General features: G+C 39.0%; 1 protein-coding gene across 3 annotated transcripts in view; it reads left to right on the forward strand.

Moving 5' to 3' along the window:
- Positions 1-23,230, forward strand: part of hbs1l (HBS1-like translational GTPase) — a 170,121-nt gene that overhangs the window by 9,040 nt on the left and 137,851 nt on the right. For all 3 annotated transcript variants that reach the window (XR_011883932.1, XM_072249563.1, XM_072249571.1), the window contains exons 2-3: positions 9,306-9,371; positions 18,937-19,074. Coding sequence is in view for 2 of the 3 variants with exons in the window: in XM_072249563.1 (XP_072105664.1) it covers positions 9,306-9,371; positions 18,937-19,074 (204 nt within the window). In the remaining variant the exon portion in view is untranslated. The remainder of the gene's footprint in view (positions 1-9,305; positions 9,372-18,936; positions 19,075-23,230) is intronic.

Below are 23,230 nucleotides of genomic sequence, written 5' to 3' on the forward strand. Positions count from 1 at the left end.
TGGACATTGAACCCTTGGACACTACTTCACTTTTTTTTAATATATACTATTTCTGTTTTTTGGATTTTTAAAATCTATTCAATATACATATACTGTAATTGATTTTCTTATTTTCTTATTTTTATTTTTATTATTTTTTCTCTTCTGTATTATGTATTGCATTGAACTGCTGCTGCTAAGTTAACAAGTTTCACGTCACATGCTGGTGATAATAAACCTGATTCTGATTCTTTTTGCTATCTCCATTAATTTCTTATCTCTGTAACATATATATGCTGCTTTTTTATATTTTCCCAGTTCTGATAAAAAGATCACAGAAGCAGTCTTGTCATAATAAATCTGCTTGTGCCTTTCTAAAGAAATAATTGTTTAGAATTGATTTGAATTTTCCCAAGCAAAACATATAAAATGTATTATAATTTCCTAAGCAATATGTGTCATAATAAGTGCAAGTCGACCTTCACTAATCCGGCACCATTGAGACCTGAGGAGTGCCGGATTAGTGAAAATGCCGAATTACAGAGGGATCACATTAAGCATAATCAGTGCTAGATTATCGAAGGAACCGGATTACAGGTAGTTGGATTAGTGAAGGTTGACCTGTACTTTATTGATCCCGAGTGGGAAATTTTCTTTTATTACGGCCGCAACATTTAAAAACACACTTGGTGTGCAGACTTAACTAATAATAAAATATAGAATAATAATATACACAATAATATAGACAATAATGTACCAACATGCAATAATAATGTATGAAATAGATAATAAAATGTGTGTTCTCTTGTTGCACAGAGATGAACTGTTGTATATCCTTATTGCATTTGGTAGGAAAGATTTGAGATGCTGCCTGATTTGGTGGAACTCAGCAAGTCAGGCAGCATCTCTGGAAGAGAATAAACAGTAGACATTTAAAACTCAGGATCTCTCAGCTATGCATTTCAATTTTACTTCCCATTCTGACACGTCTATCTGTAGCTGCCTCTACTACCATGATGAGGCCAGACTCAGGTTGGAGGAGCAAAACCTATTGTGTCTGGATAGCCTCCAAACCTGATGGCATGAATATCAATTTCTCTATGCTTCTGGTTATCTTTTCACCCTTTCTCTTTAGCTGCCCATCACCTCTCTCTCTCCTCCTTCCCTTTCTTCCATGGTCTACTGTTCTCTCTTGTTAGCTTCCTTCTTCAGCTCTTTGGCTCTTCAACCTATTCCCTCCTAAGTTCTAATTTCATCCACCCTCCCCTATCTAACTCCCTTCCACTGTCCCTTCCCACATAGTCTTATCTATTACCTGCCAGCTTGTACTCCTTCCCTTCCTCCACCTTATTTATTTTGGCTTCTGCCCCTTTCCAGTCCTGTTGAAGGGGCTTGGTTCCATGTGTTGACAATTTATTCCCCTTCTTAAATGGTGTCTGACTTGCTGAATCCTTGTTGCATTTTGTATGTGTCGCTCAAGATTTTCAATTTATGGAGAGCCTAATACGTCAATTTTCCTATCCTAAACTATCTGGCCTGCACCTACTTGGTTTATTCCCTTTTGTTTATTTTGATAGTGTTGGCAGTCTTCCAATCTAATGGTAGCTCTCTCATCTGGTTTATTCCCTCTTGTCTATTTCTCCAAGCTGGTTGTTCTCCAATCCTTTGGCAGCAATCTACAGGTCAGGAGGGATTAAAAAAACTAATAGGTTTTCTTTGCTTCAGATGTCAGCCTGAGATATATTTCCTCTGCATCTTGCTAAATATCCATTTTCAAAAATGATAATACTGTTTATCATTTGCTAAGCTTGCCCCAAGGGCTCAATAAACATTTTTCTTCTCTATCATGCCCTCTTAATTCTCACGAACTTCTGACTACACAACTTTTAGACCTCATTCCCACGTTCATAGAACAAAATGTGGTCAACAGATTGCTAGTTGCAGTTTTACAGAGTTTTCAGCCTTCTGGTGAAGGGTTGCAGACCTGAAATGTTGACTGTTTCTTTTTCCACAGATGCTGGCTTATTTACTGTGTTTTTCTAGCATCTTCTGTTTTTTTGTTTCACATTTACAATATCTGCAGTTTTTTTTTCATTCACTGCAGGAATTTCATTTCATTCATTTTGCACTGTAGTACAGCCGGCCCTCCTTATCCGCGAGTTACGCATGCACGAATTCAACCAACCGTGAATAGAGAAAACCCGGAAGTGCTGTTCCAGCACTTGTTGTTTGAACATGTACAGAGTTTTTTTTCTTGTCATTCCTAAACAATGCAGTATAACAACTATTTTACATAGCATTTACATTGTATTAGGTATTATAAATAATCTAGAGATGATTTAAAGTATATGGGAGGATGTGCGTAGGTTATCGTGGATCAGGATCGGAATAAAACCGGAAGTTCTCTTACTAAGTAAGTCGGAACAGGTACATCCGGTATTATTTAGCGTCAGTTAGTCAAACATTTGTCTTAGTATATAGTATATATTTTACCTTTCTATGTATATGAAACACTTAAGAAACATACGTTTCAGCGCCGGGCTCGGGAACGGAAATTCCCAAGTTCGATCCAGTGACAGACCACTCCTGAGCACGCTCTCCATCCGTGCCGGGTTGATGTGGAGGATCAAAAACTCAAAACCTCAAAACCCCATAGTTAAACCACTGCGTTGTTTAGTAATAATTGTAGCTTTCATCAGGGCAGGGCTTTTCTCACTTTATCCTTTAAAATTGTTCCGATCGTTGACCGACTGTAGCCTAACGCTTTTCCGATGATGGATGGCATTTCTCCTCTTTCCGATCGCTTTATTATTTCCACTTTATTTTAAATCGTGATCATGATTATTTTTGTGAGCAGAAACACTGCGGATTCAGAGCTCCGCTGCCGGGTCCTAATGCCCACCGCACTGAGACAGGTTAAATAAGGTTTAGGGTTCCGCTGGGTCCTAAGGTCCACTGCATTTAGCCAGGTTGAATAAGGGACTTGAGCATTTGCGTTTTTTGGTATCCGCGAGGGGTCCTGGAACCAATCTCTCGCGGATAAGGAGGGCCAACTAGATATAACAAGCTTTCATATATAAATACTCAGCCTTAGGTTTTACCTTACAGGAATGAAACATTAATTTTTTTAGAATCCTCCTTGGTGCCTGCTCATTATCCAGAATGCTCCTGTCAATTTTCCCTTATTGTTGATTCAGTGTTTCCATTCAACGAGATCTGAAGCTTTGAATAAAATAATTCTGAATCTTGAAATTTCAAATGACCAAACTACTATATCTATTTAAGTAAAGCCAGTTGGGCAAGTTGAGATATAATATGTTTTTCTGAAACAAATCAGCTAATGATCAAAAAATGCCTTTGCTTATTCTACAGCTCAGTTTGTTAGCATTGGTGTATCATTTCTTAGCTGACACTTGGCTCCAGATGCTTTTCTACATAATTAATACCCTATGAAGCCTAACTGCTCTTTGTGTCAATTTATATTGATGGAGTAGAGCCAGCTAAAAGAGCTGGCAGGCTGGACACTTGCTAAGAATGTGCAATATGAATAAAATAGTAGCATTGATTGAAGCTTTTTCATGAAAATGTTGCTATAATCTGTACTGTTTACAAATTACAATATTTTTATACAATACAAAACTGGAGCAGGAGAAAGTCATCAGATCACAAGTGTGCTTTACAACGCAACCATGACTCATCTATGCTGGTCTCAATTCCTTTTAAAGTTCCCCATAATCCTCAATTCCAAGATCTTTTTATCTGTCACATCTTCAATACAATTGATCTCCATTACCCTTGAGGGTAGAGAATCGCACACATTCTCTATTCTCTGAGATTAGACATTTTAAATAACTGGCCCTTTAACTCTGCAGCTATGTCTGCTGCATGCGAGAAATCTCAATTTCTACCCTGTCATGTGATTCAGGTTCTTCTGAACTCTAGGAATACTGATCTGTAAGTTCCGTTGATTATTATGTTGATATTGTTCTTGTGTTAAATTAGATGAGTTACTTTTGAGTCCTACCCAATAAAGAGGAATAATTGTCCGCCTTATACAGACAACGTAAACATTTCCTTCTCTTAATGGTAGATATTTTTGGATTCTTTATCTGAACTAAGTTCTCTGTTTGCTACGTAAGACCGTAAGACATAGGAGCAGAACTAGGCAATTTGGCCCATCAGATCTGCTTTGTCATTCCTTCATAGCGGATCTATTATCCCTCTCAACCACATTTTTTTTGCCTTCTCTCAGTAACCATTGAAGCCCTGACTAATTGAGAACCTATCAACATCTGCTTTAAAAATACCCAACAACTTGGCCTCCACAGCTGTCTGTGTCTCTGAATTCCACAGATTCCCTACCCTCTGGCTAAAGAAATTCCTCCTCATCTCTGTTCTAAACGGCCGTCCCCCTATTCTGAGGCTGTGCCCTGTGGTGCTAGACTCCCCCATTACAGGGAACATTCGCTCCATATCCACTGTATCAAGGCCTTTCAAATTCAATAGGTTTCAATGAGATCCAGCCTCATTCTTCTGAACTCCAGAGAGTACAGGTCTTGAAACATCAAATGCTCTTCATACGCTAACCATTTCTGAAATCATTTTCATGAACCTTCTCCGATCCCAGTACATTTTTTTTTTATTCAATAAGGGGCCAAAAACTGCTCACGATACTCCATGGGTGGTCTGACCAATGCCTTATAAAGTCTCAGCATTACGTTATTGCTCTTATATTCTAATCGTCCTGAAATGAATGCTAATATTACATTTGCCTTCCTTACCGCCTACTCAACCTACAAGTTGACCTTCAGGGGATTCCGCACAAGGATTCCAAAGACCCTTCGCATATCTAATTTTTAGTTTTCTCCTTGTTTAAAAAATAGTCTACACTTTTATTTCTTCTACCAAAGAGTATGACTGTACACTTCCCTACACTATATTACATCTGCCACTTTGTTGTCCATTCTCCTAATCTGTCTTAAGTCCTTCTACAGACTCTCTGCTTGTCTCTCTACTTATCTTTGCATTGTTTGCAAACTTGGCCACAAAGCCATCAATTCCGTCATCCAAATATTGACATATAATGTGAAAAATGTGGTTCCAGCAGTGATATTTGTGGAACACCACTAATTGGTAGCTAACCAGAAAAGGCTTCCTTTATTCCCACTCTTTTGCCTTCTGCGTCAGCCAATCTTTTATCCATGCTGGTAGCTTTTGTGTAATACTAAGAGCTTTTATTTTGTTAAGCGGCCTCGTGTGGCACCTTGTCAAAGGCCTTCTGAAAATCCAAGTGTGCGACATCCACTGTCTCTTCCTTGTCTATCCTACTTGTTATTTCCTCAAATATGTACCTAGGCAAAAATTATTATAGTCATTATTGCCTGTTTTGGACCTTTGATTGGTGCAAGGAAGCTAGTCATGGTTGTCATGTGAGGCCTCTTTGTTTGGTCTTTTGAATTTAACATGATAATGTGAACCAGAAACATCTAGCTTGATATCTCAGTGCTGAAGGAAGGCTGCACAGATGAATATATGGTTTTCAGTGAGATATTAAAACCCATCTTGAAAAAAACAAAGAGTTATCTCTTGTCATTAAATTGGTTCTGGATTATATTTATCAATTAATCATTTTACCAAAAAAAGACATTGTAGTGATACTAGTGTTGTTATTTGTACATACTTGCTCTGAGGTGTTATTTCTGTGCAGCATAGGCAAAGGCCATTTTAAGCCATTTTAAGCTGGTTTGCCACGCAATTCCATATCCCCAGTAACTTGATGGCAGTATTGGAGGAGATTGAACATAGGAAAAAATTATTTGGATATTGAAGTTAAGTGGCAGGTGAGAACAGGGAAATCCTGAAAACAAGTGGAGGTAGAGTACATGAAATTTAAAAAAATGTACTTTATATGTTTTAAACTGTAATGGATCTTCTTATTTAGAATATAATATAAATTGTTTTGATAATAAGCTAGATTATGTTGAGGAGTTAGACTGGAACGTAATCATTTTGTTATTACATATGTATTTGCCAATATATGCATAAAAATATAAATAGGTCCAGGTAAATAATGTCCATCTGTTCCCCTCTATCCAACTGTGCTTGTTATATCCTCAAAGAAGTCCAGTAAGTTTGTCAAACAGGACCTGCCTTTGCTGAATCCATGCTGTGTCTGCCTGATGGATCCATTTCTTTCTAGATGCCTTGCTATTTCTTCTCTAATGATAGCTTCAACCGTTTTCCCAACTATAGGTGTTAAACTAACTGGGCCTATAGCTACCTGCCTTTTGCCTATATCTTTTTTTGAACAGTGGCATGACATTCACCTTCTTCCAATCTGCTGACACCAGTCCGGAATTCAGAGAATTTTGGTAAATTATCCCCAAAGCCTCTACTATAACTTCTGTCATTTCTTGCAATACCCTGGGATGCTTTCCATCAGGACTAGGGGGCTTGTCTGTCTTTAGGCTCACAAGTTTGCTCAGCACTACCTCTTTAGTGATAGCTCTTGTATCAAGGTCCTCACCTCCCCCATCACATCCATAACGTCTCTCTTTGGCATGTTAGATGTGCCCTCCACTGTGAAGCCCGACACAAAATAGTCATTCAAAGCCTCAGCCTCAGCCATTCTTCATTTGATTTGCTGATGAGGCATGCTATTGAAAGGTAATTATCTCAAGTTAATCACCTGAGATAAAAGTTACACACATCAAAGTTGCTGGTGAACACAGCAGGCCAGGCAGCATCTCTAGGAAGAGGTACAGTCGACGTTTCAGGCCAAGACCCTTCGTCAGGACTAACTGAAGGAAGAGTGAGTAAGGGATTTGAAAGTTGGAGGGGGAGATCCAAAATGATAGGAGAAGACAGAAGGGGGAGGGATGGAGCCAAGAGCTGGACAGGTGATTGGCAAAAGGGGATACGAGAGGATCATGGGACAGGAGGTCCGGGAAGAAAGACAAGGGGGGGGGACCCAGAGGATGGGCAAGAGGTATATTCAGAGGGACAGAGGGAGAAAAAGGAGAGTGAGAGAAAGAATGTGTGCATAAAAATAAGTAACAGATGGGGTACGAGGGGGAGGTGGGGCCTAGCGGAAGTTAGAGAAGTCGATGTTCATGCCATCAGGTTGGAGGCTACCCAGACGGAATGTAAGGTGTTGTTCTTCCAACCTGAGTGTGGCTTCATCTTTACAGTAGAGGAGGCCGTGGATAGACATGTCAGAATGGGAATGGGATGTGGAATTAAAGTGTGTGGCCGCTGGGAGATCCTGCTTTCTCTGGCGGACAGAGCATAGATGTTCAGCAAAGCGGTCTCCCAGTCTGTGTCGGGTCTCGCCAATATATAAAAGGCCACATCGGGAGCACCGGACACAGTATATCACCCCAGTCGACTCACAGGTGAAGTGTCACCTCACCTGGAAGGACTGTTTGGGGCCCTGAATGGTGGTAAGGGAGGAAGTGTAAGGGCATGTGTAGCACTTGTTCCGCTTACACGGATAAGTGCCAGGAGGGAGATCAGTGGGGAGGGATGGGGGGGACGAATGGACAAGGGAGTTGTGTAGGGAGCGATCCCTGCGGAATGCAGAGGGGGGGGGAGGGAAAGATGTGCTGAGATAAAAGTTGGTTGGATTGTGTTACAGTGATTGCAGTTAGATAATTCTGCTTGACACATGAGTAAGTTTTATGAGGTTTGAATATAAAGTTATTGTGTTTCACTTTTAGCTGTTTCAATGTAGTTGAGTCAGGGTTTTGATATATTGTTTTCTCTCATATTGGTGTATTTGCTGTATAGCTAACGGTGTTGTGGTCTGATCCCAATAGAATTTACTGTTTTTAGTTTTTTGTTGCAGATTGTAAGTCAACTCAAAAAAGCCAGGATAATTTAGATTTGCATTGGTTAATATAGTAAAACATATTCAAATCTCTTAGTTTTATTTTTCATTTTCATTCACTTCCTAGAATTTTAAGCCAAGCAACAGTTACCCTAATTCCAAAGAACAACCTGATATGCATTCAAGTCAGAATCAGAATTAGGTTTATTGTCACCGGCATCTGACGGGAAATTTGTTAACTTAGCAGCAGCAGTTCAATGCAATACATAATACAGAAGAAAAAAAATAATAATACATAAGTAAATCTTATTTGATATATTTTATACGTTATGCATATATTGAATAGATTAAAGATCGTACAAAAACAGAAATACTATATATTAATAAAAGGTGAAGTAGTGTCCAAAGATTCAATGTCCATTTAGGAATCGGATGGCAGAAGGGAGGAAGCTGTTCCTGAATCGCTGAATGTGTGTCTTCAGGCTTCTGTACCTCCTACCTGATGGTAACAGTGAGAAAAGGGCACGTCCTGGGTGCTGGAGGTCCTTAATAATGGACGCTGCCTTTCGCAGACACCACTCCTCGAAGATGTCTTGGCTACTTTGTAGACTAATACTCAAGATGGAGCTGACTAAATTTACAACTCTCTGTAGCTACTTTTGGTCCTGGGCAGTAGCCCCACCATACCAGACAGTGATGCAGCCTGTCAGAATGCTCTCCACGGTACATATATAGTAGTTCTTGAATGTATTTGTTGACATACCAAATCTCTACAAACTCCTAATAAGGTATAGCTGCTGTCTTGCCTTCTTTATAACTGCATCGATATGTTGGGACCAGGTTAGACCTTCAGAGGTTTTGACACCCAACAACTTGAAACTGCTCACTCTCTCCATTTCTGATCCCTCTATGATTGGTATGTGTTCCTTTGTCTTACTCTTCTGGATGTCCACAATCAGCTGTTTCATCTTACTGACGTTGAGTACCAGGTTGTTGCTGTGGCACTGCTCCGCTAGTTGACATATCTCACTCTTGCACGCCCTCTCATCACCACCTGAGATTCTACCAACAAGTGTAATGTGTGCTGTATTCCATGATATAATTCTGTTATGGAAGTACAAAAGTTTTGCTGTAGAGGGTTTAACTTTTCATTCAGTAAAATTTCATCTGTCAAACTTACAAAATTAGCTCTCCCCTGCTTAGTGAACATTCACTTAATCAATGTTTGCTGCAGTGGAGGACCTTGATTAATTTGTTGCTTAAAGGTTTTGTTAGGTTAGCAATCATGTCAATTTCTAACGTGAATTTTCGAAGGCACATTTGGAAACTTTCACATATATCTGAGGAAATCAGTGGCATTTCACATCTTTTTGATAGCCTTAATGGGCATGTTCTGTGAAATCAACTTTTTAAATGAAAAAAATTGAAAATTCACCAGCTTCTAGTACTATTTATTGACCAATTTTCACATTTTTGAAAATGAATGTTTTATTTTTAGATTTTGAAGATGATGATGTCTATGGCCAGTCGGTAGAAGATGACTACTGTATTTCCCCTGCAACAGGTTTGTTAATGTTACGCTTATCTTTGCATTGTAAATAGACTAATTCTAATAAGTCAGATTCTTTAATAGCAAATATTTTAAGTTTCTATTTGTGATTATGTAAATTAGAATGGTTTTAATTGATGAAAGGAAAAGTACATCGCATCCAGAGTTTCTCCAGTTAGCAGACGATTTCCCTCCACGCCTCTCTGATGTAGTGGGGAACCGTGTACAAGGCAAGTTACAACAGTGGTTTACCATTGCCTTCTGCCGGATGAGTTTCCAAAGAGATCACCAGCTCGTAACCCAGCATGGATGGAAAGCATGCAGAGGAGCCGGCTGGATTCGAACTTGGGACCTTTCGTCCCATAGTCCGATGCTGATGCCACTACACCATCTATGCCCTAATAAGTATTCTCTGAAGTAAGTTGGATTTATCAGAGCATCTTAAATAAGTGGAGAATACCAATGCTTCTAACAGCTTAACAGCAACAGGTGTAAGTTTGAAATGAATGAATTGCAAAGAGAGACTAAGAAGATTGGATGGAAGTTGTACTTCCTGATATCTATTAATGCTTCAGATTTCTTTTGAGGTAGATTATATAAAAAGAGTAGGCCATTTTTGTGTCTATTCCATCGTTCAGCAAGGTCATGATTGATTTGGAACCTGAGCTACCCTTTCTCACAACTTCTTAACAAAAATAAAATTACTTGACCCAGCATCAGTTGTCATTTTCTATCAAGAAATGTCTGGTTCCAATTTAATTGACAATTTTAAAATATTCTGTCAAGCAGAAATAATGTGTTTGTTCCAATCAATTTAGGTTCTTAAAGGTTTGAGTCAGATCACCTGTTAATTTTCTGAATTCCAGCATTAAGGCTCCACTTTCTGTAGTCTTGCTTCAAAGTTTAATTCTGAAAAGTCCACGTTTCATTTTGATAAATATGCAGTATCCTGACTTTAAGGATAATATATCCTTCCTAAGAGCTACTTGCAGTATTGTGTGGCTTAAGTGAAGTTTTGCACAGCTATAGTTTTGCAATCCAGTGCCTTGAATGTGAAGAGCAACATTCTGTGAGGCATTTTTTTGTACTTTCCCATGTTTGACAGTGAATTGTTCATATAGATTTCCTTAGACTGAATATTGGAAAAATTGCACTGCACAGTGATATCATTCAACTTGCTGTGTCTGTACATATTATAAAATGCTTAAATAGAAAAAAAAACCCAGCCTTATTGCACTTAGTAGCATTTGATCTAACCATGCTCTTTGCATCCATAATTATTAAATGTGGCATGGGTTTCTGCCTCTACCACCTTTTCAGTAAATTGGTTTGTATAGGTGGAAAAACACAATGCTTCATTCCCTCTAATTTTACAAAGTGCTTTTATATCTGTGTTCCCTGATTCTTGTCTGTTCTGATAGGCGTTGATGAAGCTTGATAGTTATTCCATTTTGGCTATTTACTGTTCCAAATAAGATCTCTTTATAACTACGATATTTCTAGCCCCAGCGACATGCTTGTAAAGCTTCTCTGCACCTTTGGGTATAATTACATCTTTGCTGTAATGGCATTTCAAAAATTGTGCATGGTATTTAAGTTGTGTCTAATTAGTATTTTGTTATTTATAACAAGTGCTTTTTTAACTAACTTATAGATCTGTTTTGCATATATAATGATCGGTGGGCACGAACTCCCATGTTCCTTTGTTCCTCTGCACTACTCTGTTATGGCATGACTTATTGCAGCCTTAAATGATTTACCTCGCATTCGTTCAGATTAAATTCCATTTTCCTCTTTTCTGCCCAGCTGACCGGACCTTTATTGCTGTCAAAAGGTTTTCTTGCACATGGTTGTTAATCTGCAAGCAAGTTCTTCCATTTGCTATTACTAAATATTCTGTAATATTTTTGACTATGTAAACTGGCTTTTTTCAAGTCTTTCTCTATTAATCTATGATATATATTTGTTTTAAAAACATTGAATTACGTTACTTATCATTGTGTTATAAGCAGACTGACTTGTCATCTAAGTGATTCAAAAATTGGGAAATAGTTTGTCCTAGCTGTTTTGAACCCTTGTCCTACAGTACTGTGCAAAAGTCTTGGGCACCCTAGATTTTTTATTAAAATTTTGTTTGAGTTTTTTTTTGTTTTCTGCACTAGTGTGTCTATAGAAACGAGCAAATTTTAGATTTCCAGTCATTCATTTTCTGAAAAATTAAATGTGAGTTTTTTTGTATTTCACGAAAGAAAGTAATGTATTAAGTAATAGACCATTTTTCAGATAAAAACTTGATTACTTTGTAGGTATTATGCCCAGAGCTTGATTAATCAAAGATAACAAACAGGATGCTAATGATCAATGACATAATGAGTTGAATGAACTAAACTGATTAACCAAACCAGAAATTGGTGTAGTGGAATCAAATTGGGCGAAGGACAACCAAGCTAAAAGGTGAAGGTGTGACAGATGTGAAAGTTTAATCTTACACCATGGCAAGAATCAGCATAGCAACAAGATACAAGATGGTCATCCTGCGTCAGCCGCGTCTCTCCCAAGCAGAAATTTTACAGCAGACAGGAGTTTCAGGAAGTGCTGTCCAAGCTCTCCTGAAGAAGCACAACAAAACCGGCAAGGTTGAGGACCTGAAAACAGAGTGGTCAGCCACAGAAGCTAAGTGCAGCTCCATTAAACTGACGGTTCCTTTGAAATCGGAAGAAGTCCAGCTCTGCTATCAGCTGTGAACTCTCAGAAACTACTGGAACCCAAGTACACCTCTCTGCAGTCCAGAAAAGTCTTGTCAGAAGTGATCTTCATGGAAGAGATGCTGCCATAAACCCATTCCTCCAAGGTGGAAACAAACCCAAGAGAATCACCTATGCATAAGAACACAAAGATTGAGGTGCAGCAAGTGTTCTGGACTAATGAGTGATAATTTGAATCTTTTGTCTCACAGGAGGCAGTAGAAAAGTCTGTAGAAGCGCTAGAGAGTGCTACATGGATGAGTACCTGAAGCCAACGGTGAAGCACGGTGGAGGTTCCCTGCAGACTGGGGCTGCATTTCTGCAAATGGATTTGGTGATCTGGTCAGAATTAATGGAATCTACAAGCAGATTCTCATCCATCACCAGTACCATCAGGGAGGCACCTGATCGGTCCCAATTTCATTCTACAACAGGACAATGACCCCACACACAGGCCAAAGTCATAAAGAACTATCTTCAGCAATAAAAAGAACAAGCAGTTCTGCAACAGTTGGTATACCCTCTGAGCCCTAATTTCAACATGATCCTGGCTGTCTGAGATTACCTGGAGAGAAAAGCAAGCAAGACTGCCAAAGTCTTGTGAAGAACTGTGGCAAATTCTCCAAGATGTTTGGAATGACTTATCAGCTGATTTTTCTTACAAAACTGCTCAACACTATACAAAAGAGTTGATGCAATTTGAAAGGCAAAAGTTGTTCATACCAAAACTGATTTGATGTAGTTTTTTTTGCTGTTTACTTTTTTTTTTAGTAATTTCTTGATATTTAGAATTCTCTCATCATTATTTTTGAATGCATCATTGCTTTATAGAATTTTTTTTACATGTGTCTAAGACTTTTGAACAGTACTGTATTTCTCTATTTTGTCCTTTGTTGTGTAGTCAATTTACTAACAAGATCAGTAATGCATTTCCATTTTATCAGCTTTAGTTTAAATTAACTCAAGTCTGTATCCAAATCCTAAATTATAAACTACTAATAGAGGTAACTGTGTACAATTAGGGATTCCACACTGGAACCATTGGTCCCGGGAGGTTACTCATGTTAGCTTGATTATCCTAATGATTTAAAATGCATTTGTTAAAAATGCCACTTCTTTCTTGTGCTCTGTAGCCTCATATTTCTGATCTCAGATTTCAGAAACAAACACTATATTTTGAGCTGTGACGGAGATTGAAAAGATTAATAGATGCCTTGAAAGCCTTGAGAAAGTGCAAAATCCTCACTGACTTTTGGGAATTCTTGGCACAGAGTTTCATAACACAAAAGCAGGCCCAATATGCCCTTGCTGACCATTGTACTCATATGTACTAGTCCCATGATGACTGTCCAAAGTAAAGGAGTATTAAAGCCTTGAATACATTCAGCACACAGAAGCCCATTGTAAACAGCAGAACACACCACCATCTTAACTGCATCTTATAGCACTCTTTGTTCCATCTGTGGAAGAGCCTGCTGTTCTTACATTGAACTCTCCAGTCACTTCAGAACTGACAAGAGTGAAAATTTGAAGCAAAGCATTTTGAATCTCGAGAAATTGCCAGAGAAGGAAGAAGATGATTAAAGAATGTGACTCTATGATACTATGACTTCAATAGTTTTTGATTTTATAGTAGCATATTTGCACATCCCTAATTTCCCTCTCTCACCTTTCTTTAATAGAGGAATATTTGAAGAAATTTGGACAATCCACTATCTCTTTCTTTGAAAACCTGACTGACCTCTGGTTCAGTTGGGGCACTATTACTTCTGCCCCCTTTAAATTTACTGGGTCAGTTTCCAGGCTCTTTATGAAAAAATTAAAAGGAGTTTTTGTATCTTTTCTGAAATCAGGCAAAGTGCCACATGACTGGGTGATATTAAATGTAGTAACCTTTTTCAAGCAGAACAGCAGGAATAAGCCAAGTAAATGCAGGCCTGTGAGTATAATGCTGATAATTAGGAAATTAGTAAACATTCTAGGGATAAGGTTAATATGCAGGGATTCATCATGAATAGTTAGCACTGTTTTGTCAGGTGGAAGATCCCATCTGACCAGTTAAATCAAATTTTTCAATATGTTTGAACAGGAAGTCCATGTTATGTTTATATGTTTACTACATAAACTAAACTGCTTGCATCAAGCCAACACATAGAAAAATAGTTCGATAGTTTAAAGCCCATAGGATCCAGAGAAATTAGCAAATTGGATCCAAAATTGTCTTGATGATAGGCAGAAGGTGATGACTGCAGGTTGATTTTGTGATTGGAAGAATGTAGTTAGTAGTCTACCACATAGATTGGTGCTGGAACCTTTACTATTTGTGACAAACAGCAGAAGTTTTATTATGGATAGTTGAGAATAGTAATAAGCTTAAGATGACTGATCAGTTGATATGATGGGCAGAACAATGACAGATGGAATATAATTCTGTTAAGTGCATGGTATTGCACTTTGGGATGATGTATACGATGAATGGTGGGGCCTTAGAGTATTGAGGAACAGAGCCACCTTGCTGTTCAAATCCAAGAATCACTGAGAGGGTGTAGAAATCTGGGATGCACTACCTGATTGGGTGGTAGAGGCAGGTACTTCCACAACATTTAAGAAACATCTAGAAAAACACTCGAATAGCTGTTGCATAGATGACACTGGACCAAGTTTAAGCAAATTAGGTTATTATAGATAGGAACTTGATGGTTGCTATGGAAATGGTAGGTCAAAGTGCCATTTTGTGCACTATATTTGTTTAATTACATTTTCTTGGTTGTCTGGTATGGTATCATTTTCCTCTCCTAAATAGCAGTGCTCAGTTGTGTAGTTATGTTAGCACAATTGACATAGCATGTGGGGATTTTGTGTCAAATAATTCAATAACCTGGAATATGAAAAACAACCTCACTAACCCCGAGAAGTTCGGAGGTGAGGCTTCTGACAGTTTGGAACCTAGGGTGTTGATATCTGTAGATGGTTACTCCATGTAATGTCAAGGATAGGAGAGTAGGTGTTTTTGGAGATGGCCATTGGCTGGCACTTATAATGCTGGAGCTTACTGTCCACAGGCATGGACAATTTCATTCTCTGAAGAACTGCACGTGGATTTGAACAATGTGCAGTATGCATTCATCAGTGAACATCCTGAGAAGCTCATGTGCTGAACTCCTGTTTCCCCTACTGAATGGACTTCAATTCATTATGAGGGTAGTAAATATAATCTTGGCACTTGTCAAATCTGTTAGTGAGTTTCTAGCCTAGCACATCTCCCCATCTACCATTTCTGTAAAGACAGGAGACCAGCTTGGTATTAATGAGGACTATAGAGGTCCAAATCTGGAGCAGCACCAAATGTATCTAAAAATGAAGTGTCAACTTGGTGAAGGTACAGCACAGGACTTTACATGCTAAACAAAGTAAAAGGAAGATGGATGGTTTGAACTAATTGATTCCCTTGACAAGAATCAGTTCCTTCAACTATCAGAACAGAAAATGTTGGAATACTCACCAAATCAGGCTGCATCTTTGGGAAAGAAACTGTTTTATCAATCAATTATCTTTCTCCCTACAAACTGAAAGATAAAGCTCCAAGAGCGTCCCATTGACAGTAATGAAAGAGCTAATTACCTGAATACAAAAGTTGAAATTGAAACATTGGCAGTAGTCCTTGGATAATACATCGCTATATATTTTTTGTGACACTCCCCCCCCCCCCCCCAGCTTGATGGATTACTTTTCAGCTCCATGTATGCTCCTTGTGATGTGCATTCACAGAGTCCAGCAATAGCATTGACCCTCAACAGAATCCTTGTCATGGTGCTATAGAATTAACTGTGTATATTATTTTTATGGAGCAGGATAAGAGGGTCTTCCACACCACTGAGCCTGCACAGCTCAATTACACCCATGTGCCTTTGGAATATGGGAGGAAATCAGAACACCCTGAGGAAACCTACACAGTTATGGGGAGAACGTACTGCGACACAATTGAATCTGGGTCACTGGGGCTATAACAGTGCTACACTACCATGCCACCCAAACTGCTCAAATGTGATCTGTTCACTGAGGCTACGTCCACACTGGGCCGGGTAAATCCATAACCGAAGCTTTTTCTCTTCGTTTTGACCCTCCGTCCACATTGAAATGGCGATTTCCTCCCCCGAAAGCGGTGCTTTCCTAAAACGCTCTCCAGAGTGTTTAAATCTGAAAACACTGGTTGGCCATTGTAGTGTGTATGGGGTAACCGGCTAATTTTAAAAACGCTGTCATGACGTGCTGGAACAAATGGTGGCAGCAGTGTGGCATTTCATTGTTTTCTTGAACGCAACCTCCGACACCACAACAACAATATCTGACAATAGATGTGTAACATCCTAGTGTAACATTGTATGGAAATACAGATAACACTGATGCAGACATGTTTTATACATCTAACAAGGTGCTTTATTAGTGTATTGCTTGTGCAGACATTCAATAGATGCAATTGTCACTTTTGTCCAGTAACTTGTTTTATTGCACATGTTAATTACAGCAAAATAATACACAAAGACATGGCAAAAGTAAAAGCAAACAAATGAGGTAGCAGCAAGTTTCACCTTTACCCAGTAACAAGCCTTATTGCATTTAGTTGTAGCTGTTGTCCCTTTCATCGGTGAAGAGGCTATGGCTGTAGGAAGTGTTTCTGGACAAATGTGCATGAAGTCTTTCGTTTGACAATTTCCTTTTAAGTTTTTCTCGTCTGTAACTGGACAAATGCGCACCAAGTGTACAGTTTCCTCTTCACTTTGTTTTCTGTGTGTCCTGTGCATACCCAGTAGGAGAAGATTCGCCCAAATATCCGTTTTTAATGTGGGCGGAGGTATTTTCAAAAATGCCTGGTGTGGACGCCTATCGTTTTTATGCGAAACCGGCGTTTTCAAATTTATCTGGTCTTGTGTGGACGTAGCCTGAGACAGGACAAATGTCATCTACTTCTGGAGACAAACTGTCAACCACCATTCTTTATAAACCTACTGATTTCCACGGTTACCTCAACTATACCTCTTCCTGTTAAAATGCGATTCCCTTTTCTCAGTTTCCTTACTTCCACCGCATTTGTTCCCAGGATGTGGCTTTCCATTTCAGGACATCAGAGAGCGGGGTTTTCTCTCCCTGTAATCTTGATGCTGTCCTCACCCACATCTCCATTTCCTGTACATCTGTGTTCACTCCATCTTCCCGCCGCTTTAATAGTGATAGAGTCCCTCTCATCCTTACCTACCACCCCATCAGCTTCCACATCTAACACATTATCCCCCGCAACTTTTGCCATCTCCAAAGGGATCCTATCCCTAAACATATCTTTACCTGCTCCCTCCCCCACTTTCCACAGGGATTGCTCCCTCTGTGATGCCCCTGTGCATTCATCCCTACCCACTAATTTCTCTCCCGGTACTTAGCCTTGCAAAATGGCTTAAGTACTACACCTGCCCATACGCCACCTCCCTCAGCTCCATTTAGGGCTCCAGTCAGTCCTTCCAGATGAGGCAACGTTTCACCTGTGAATCTGCTGGTGTCGTCTGTTGTGCCTGGTGCTCCTGATGTGGCGACCTATCGTTGCTAATGTTGCTACATTGGTGTGACCCATGGTAAATTAGGGAATCACATCGTTGATCACCTGCACACCATCTACCACAAGTGGGACTTCAATGGTGGTCAAACATTTTCATTCCCATTCTGACGTGTCAATCCATGGCCTTTGTGCCAAGATGAGGCCATGATCAGGATGGAGGAAAAACACCTTGTATTTCGCCGTGGTTACCTCCAACCTGATAGCATGAATATTGATTATTGATTTCTCCTTCAAGTAATTTTCCCCTCTCCCCCTCTCTCCCACCCCCACCCCCGTCATTCCCCCCACTGACCTTTTATTTCCTCTCATCTACCTATTAATTCTCCTTGGATCACCTCCTAATTCCCTTTCTCCTATGGTCCACTCTCCTCTCCTATCAGATTCCTTCTTCTGCGGCCCTTGATCTTTCCCACCGACTTGGCTTCACTTATCACCTTCCAGCTTGTTTCTTACCCCTCCCACCACCCACCTTTTTATTCTGGCATCTTCCCCCTTCCTTTCCAATTCTGAAGAAGGCTCTTGGCCTGGAACATCAACTGTTTATTCATTTCCATGGATGCCGCCTGACCCTCTGAGTTCATCCAGTATTTTGTGTGTGTTGAAATGTAATCTATCGTTTAATGCCTTTTCCTTCTATTCTTGGTCATCAATAGAGTAATGGCAGCTGTTGTCAACAGTACAAATAAGTAAGAATGGCCCATTGATTTGAGAAATATCTAGCCCAAGAAATGATGGTATGGTTCTAGTTCATTCCTGTATGAGTTCTGCTTTGTTAATACCTTCTATCCATAACGTCATAAGGATGATAATTGCTGCAATTTAGTTGTAATTCTAATTCCTCAGATAACCATACTTGCAGCACGGATTGAATACTAAATGACAAGTAAGATTTACACCAATAAGTACAGTGACTGTTTTAAAACTACAAAAAACATCCCTTTGACATACGATGATTATTATACTAGCCGAAGATTTTGGCATTGCAGTTTGTGCTGTATTTCAGCCCTTCCAGTCCTGTGAACTCTTGAATGTACGTAACTTTCTATTAAGCTTTCTCCTTGCCTCATCAAAGGTTTTAAGTAACTCTGGATAGGAGTTGGTAACTTTTTGGGCTTGCCAATTGTTCTGATTTATGACAGCCAGAACAATTATAATCATTTGTACAAAAGCCATAAATTTATTTCTGCTATATCATTGAAATATTTATATTTCATTTATTTTAAAATTGTAGCTGCTCAGTTTATTTACAAAAGAGATGATTACAACAGCAGAGCCTTTGCAGAGGAGCCTCTGGAAGAAGATGATGAGTTTGAAGATAAGGTTGAACAGTCTTCCCACAGTAACATGCCCTTGAGTGGGGTTGACCAAGGTACATTAGTTTCATCAAATGCATACTCATTTTATAAAATTCAAAACATGCTTCTACCATTTCAATTATTAATAGTATATTTTTCATTTAAATAGCAAATGAAGTGAATAAATTAAAATATAAAAATAAGACTTAGCAGCAATGTTTTATTTTAATATATGTATCCAGCTTTGCTCTCTTGCTGGGTCATAGACGTGCTAAAATACTTAGTGAAAGGCTTGGATTTTCGTTGCATCTTTGAATCTCATTTGAAAACATTTATATTTTGATGAGTTCCCCAAAAGGAATATTTAAGTTTATAGCAATACAAGAAGGACATTCAGCTCCAAGAATTTTTGCTGACCGTGCAGCGTAACTAGTCTTGTTTTCATGGTTGTAGCCCTATAATATTTTTCTTTCATGTATAGATTGAATTCATGAATGAATGCTGCAATATAATCTATCTTTGCCACCATCCAGAATCTTTGCACTAGTTCCATGTTGCCTTTGGTTCTTTTATCAGTCACCTTAAATCTTTTACTAGTTGGCATAGCTTTCTAACTATGCTTTTGAAACTATTCATTATTTGTTCCCTTTTTCTTTTTGACCCTGCCTACCTAAAAGAGAACAAACAATCCCATTTTCTGGTCTTTAATATGTCTATCTTGGCATTACTGTTTTCATGCACCCCTCCATGACTTTTCAGCCTTTCTAAGGTATGGTAAGTGGAACTGGATGGAGTACTTCAGTATTGACTAAATCCGTGTTTTATAAAGGTTTGTCAAAACATCATCACTACTATATTCATGGCTTCAGGATCTATGCTCTTCTAATGCTTTCTCAACCTTCCTTACCTCCTTCAGTCTTATGCACACCAAATCTAAGTAACTGTCCTGTTGTATGCCATTTAGACATATATTCATTTAACCTCTTTGCCTCATTTTTCTGATCAATATAAATCACTTTTCATTGTTTTGTGATGGTGAGAGAAGGGTATATTTCGACTGGAGTGGTATAGATGGAAAAGGTGAAATGTGGGAGGTTGCTGAAGTAAAATTACAAGCATGTTCAACTGGAGAAAGAAACTCTGAAAGGAAAACTTCCATTTTACGCTAGGTACCATTGGCGTATATAGATCATTTGGTGCCATTCCAAAAGATAATGCCAGAAATGTACCTAAATTCAATTTACCATATTTTTGTCCAAATTCCATTGTAAGTATGCTAAATAATAAGTATTGTGTTTTCTAGATACTCAGATCACTGTGTGACTAAATTAAAGTTAGGCAAATGTCATCCTCCTATATCATAACATTTTTAATAATTCCAGTATTCATCAGAAGTTGAGCCTGCCATATGATAGCTGATTTTTATCTTGACTGCATTAAGCTAGTTCTGTAAGTTTAAAAAAAAAAGACAAATGAATATTTGTATGATGTATTGTCCAGAGAAGAGCACAGTACTCTTAAGAGGGGTCCAGAATTGTAGAATGATGTTGTCCTGCTCCAAGAAAAAGTTCCATTGGGTTTTAAAACTGATTCCTTTACTTAAGCTGTAAAAGAATATGACTTCTCTGTTTCAAGCCTTATATTTCCTCTATCACCACTTTCTGAATTCTTATTATATACTCTGATTTTAATAGATTTCCAACAGATGTTTTTACATGCTCCTGCATTGATTTCCATTTCTGATGTCTTGGCTCAGACTTAGTTTTCTGTTAGTTTTGTTGTGATGGTTTTGGGGCAGCACAGGGAGTTAGGTTAGGATTTAGGGACATAAATGAGCAAGAGTTAGAAGTCAGGGGCATAAAATGAAGATTCAGGGGCAGGATCAGATGTTTAATGTCCAGGTCAAAGCACTCCTTGGTTGAAGGTCGGTGATCCTGGGCGTCAGGTCAACAGGCACTGAGGAGACTACTGATTCCCTGGTCAGAGGTCTGTACAGGCGGCAGTTGTGAGGGCCAGTGACTCCCAGATTGTTGAGGATTAGAGGTTCATGTGAGTCTGGAAGTTGAAGCTTGAAAGAGTTTAACCTGGGGTCGATACCCTGAGACCGGCAAAGTCCAGAGGGCAAAGCTGAAGGTCGATAAACAGAGCTTGGTAAGTCTGGAGACAGAAGCCTGAAGGTCAAAGACCAAAATCGGCAAGTCCCAAGAGGTATGAAGGTCGAAGCCCATGGGTCAGCTTGTCTGGAAGTTGCATGTCTGGACCAGGGACTGGAGTTTGGAGGCCCAGTGTCTGAGGCTGGCCCAAGGGCTGGAGGCCAAGTGCCTGCCTGGCGTTGGAGGCCTGTCTGTGTCGTCAGTGGTGGATATGACTATTATAATTATTGATAAAGTTGTTGAAGAAAGTGCAAAAATGGGTCTATCCATCAATTGCAAAAAGACAGAATGTATGGTGATATCCAGAAATAAGGAGAATCCTATCTGCAGGCTGAGAATAAATGGGGAAGACATAAAACAAGAATAGAACTTTTGCTACTTAGGAAACTGGGTGACATCAGATGACAGGTGCAACATGGACATCAAAAGAAGAACAGGGATGGCAAAAGACACCTTTACGAGAATGAAGAGTATATGGACCAGTACTAAACTAGGCATGACAACCTGCCTCAGAGTACTGAAATGTTATGCTTATCCAGTTATGTTTTATTCTGAGCGAATGTTGGACAATATCTAGTAACATGAGACGAATTGAAGCAGCAGTGATGTGGTTTTTGAGGAGAATGCAAAGAATATCATGGACGAAATGAATATCTAATGAAGATGTCATGAACAGAGCAAACACAAAAAGAGAAATAATGTATGAGATCATGAAAAGGCACCGTAACTTTATTGGACGTGTGATTAGGAAAGAGGAGTTAGAATGCATGGTAATTATGGGAAAGATTGAAGGGAAGAAAGCAAGAGGAAGACAAAGACAAATGATGGAGACAGCAGCCAGAGAACTGGAAATGAATACCAATTAATTGATCCACTTGACTCAAAACAGGAGTGCATGGGCCATGGCAGTCAAAGCTCAAACTGGGCACGGCACCTGATGATGAAGATGATGACTGTGAGAAAGGTTTAGTTTTGCTGTGTATGTTATTCCACTGATCATTGTTGGTGCTGGAATATGTGGCCACATTTGCAGGCTGTGCCCAGCATGTCTTTGGGCACGTTGGCTGTTAATGCAAATGACACATTTCATTATGTTTCAATGTATATATGATAAATCTGAATTTATTAATTGCCTATCAACTACATTTCCATTACTAACAATATATCCAAGTAGTGAATTTCTGTGGTTCCAATTTAGTTATGTCGCTGGAAGGGCCGCAGCTTTAGGACTGCATTCTATTAACCTGTGATGTCTTTTACCTCATTCCATTCAGGTTCAGATTAGTTCATTGTCATATATACCAGACTAATGATTAATTTTGAAAGTTCAAGGCCTGGCCTTATGCACTTGCCCATTTTGTGTGTTGAGATTGTAACTTCTGGATGGCACAGTGAAAAATTTAGAGAAGCATCCTGGAGAAATAACACTTAGAGCACTGGGCACATTACCAGGATTCTTTCATTTGGGTTCAGGATAGCACTGCTGAGGTTAATGAAGGCACTTTCATCTTGATCTGCTGCGTGAAAAGATTATTTGCCAGAGGAAGAACTGATTAAGTGTATAATGCAAAATCAATGTTACCCAAAACAGGGGTGGTTATCTGTTCTTAAAACTCAACCCCAGATTGCAGCTGGAATTATTTGTTGTTAAAGTAAATATTAAAATTGCACTGCAGTGGCTTTATTGATCCTGCTAAAATATAGAATTTGAATGAGAAATCTTAATTTTTGTATTGGATTCCTGTTCTTCATGTGACAAGGTTTTCCTCTTAGGAATATTTAAACTTGACATTGTTAGTTTCTATATGTAAAAAAAAATAGAATTGTTTATTTAGTCATCATCATAAAACACAACAGACAGAAACAGGACCTTTGTCCATGCTGTATTATTTATCTGTCCAGTCCCATCAACCTGGGCCTGGACCATATCCCTCTGTACCTCTCCCATCCATGCACCTATCCAAATTTCTCTTAAATATTGAAATTGAACCCACATCCACCATTTCTGCTGGCAGCTCGTTACACACTCTCACCACCCTCTGAGTGAAGAAACTTCCCCTCATGTTTCCCTTAAACA

The sequence above is a fragment of the Mobula birostris genome, chromosome 2, assembly GCF_030028105.1.
Source record: "Mobula birostris isolate sMobBir1 chromosome 2, sMobBir1.hap1, whole genome shotgun sequence".
NCBI classification, from domain to species: Eukaryota; Metazoa; Chordata; class Chondrichthyes; order Myliobatiformes; family Myliobatidae; genus Mobula; species Mobula birostris.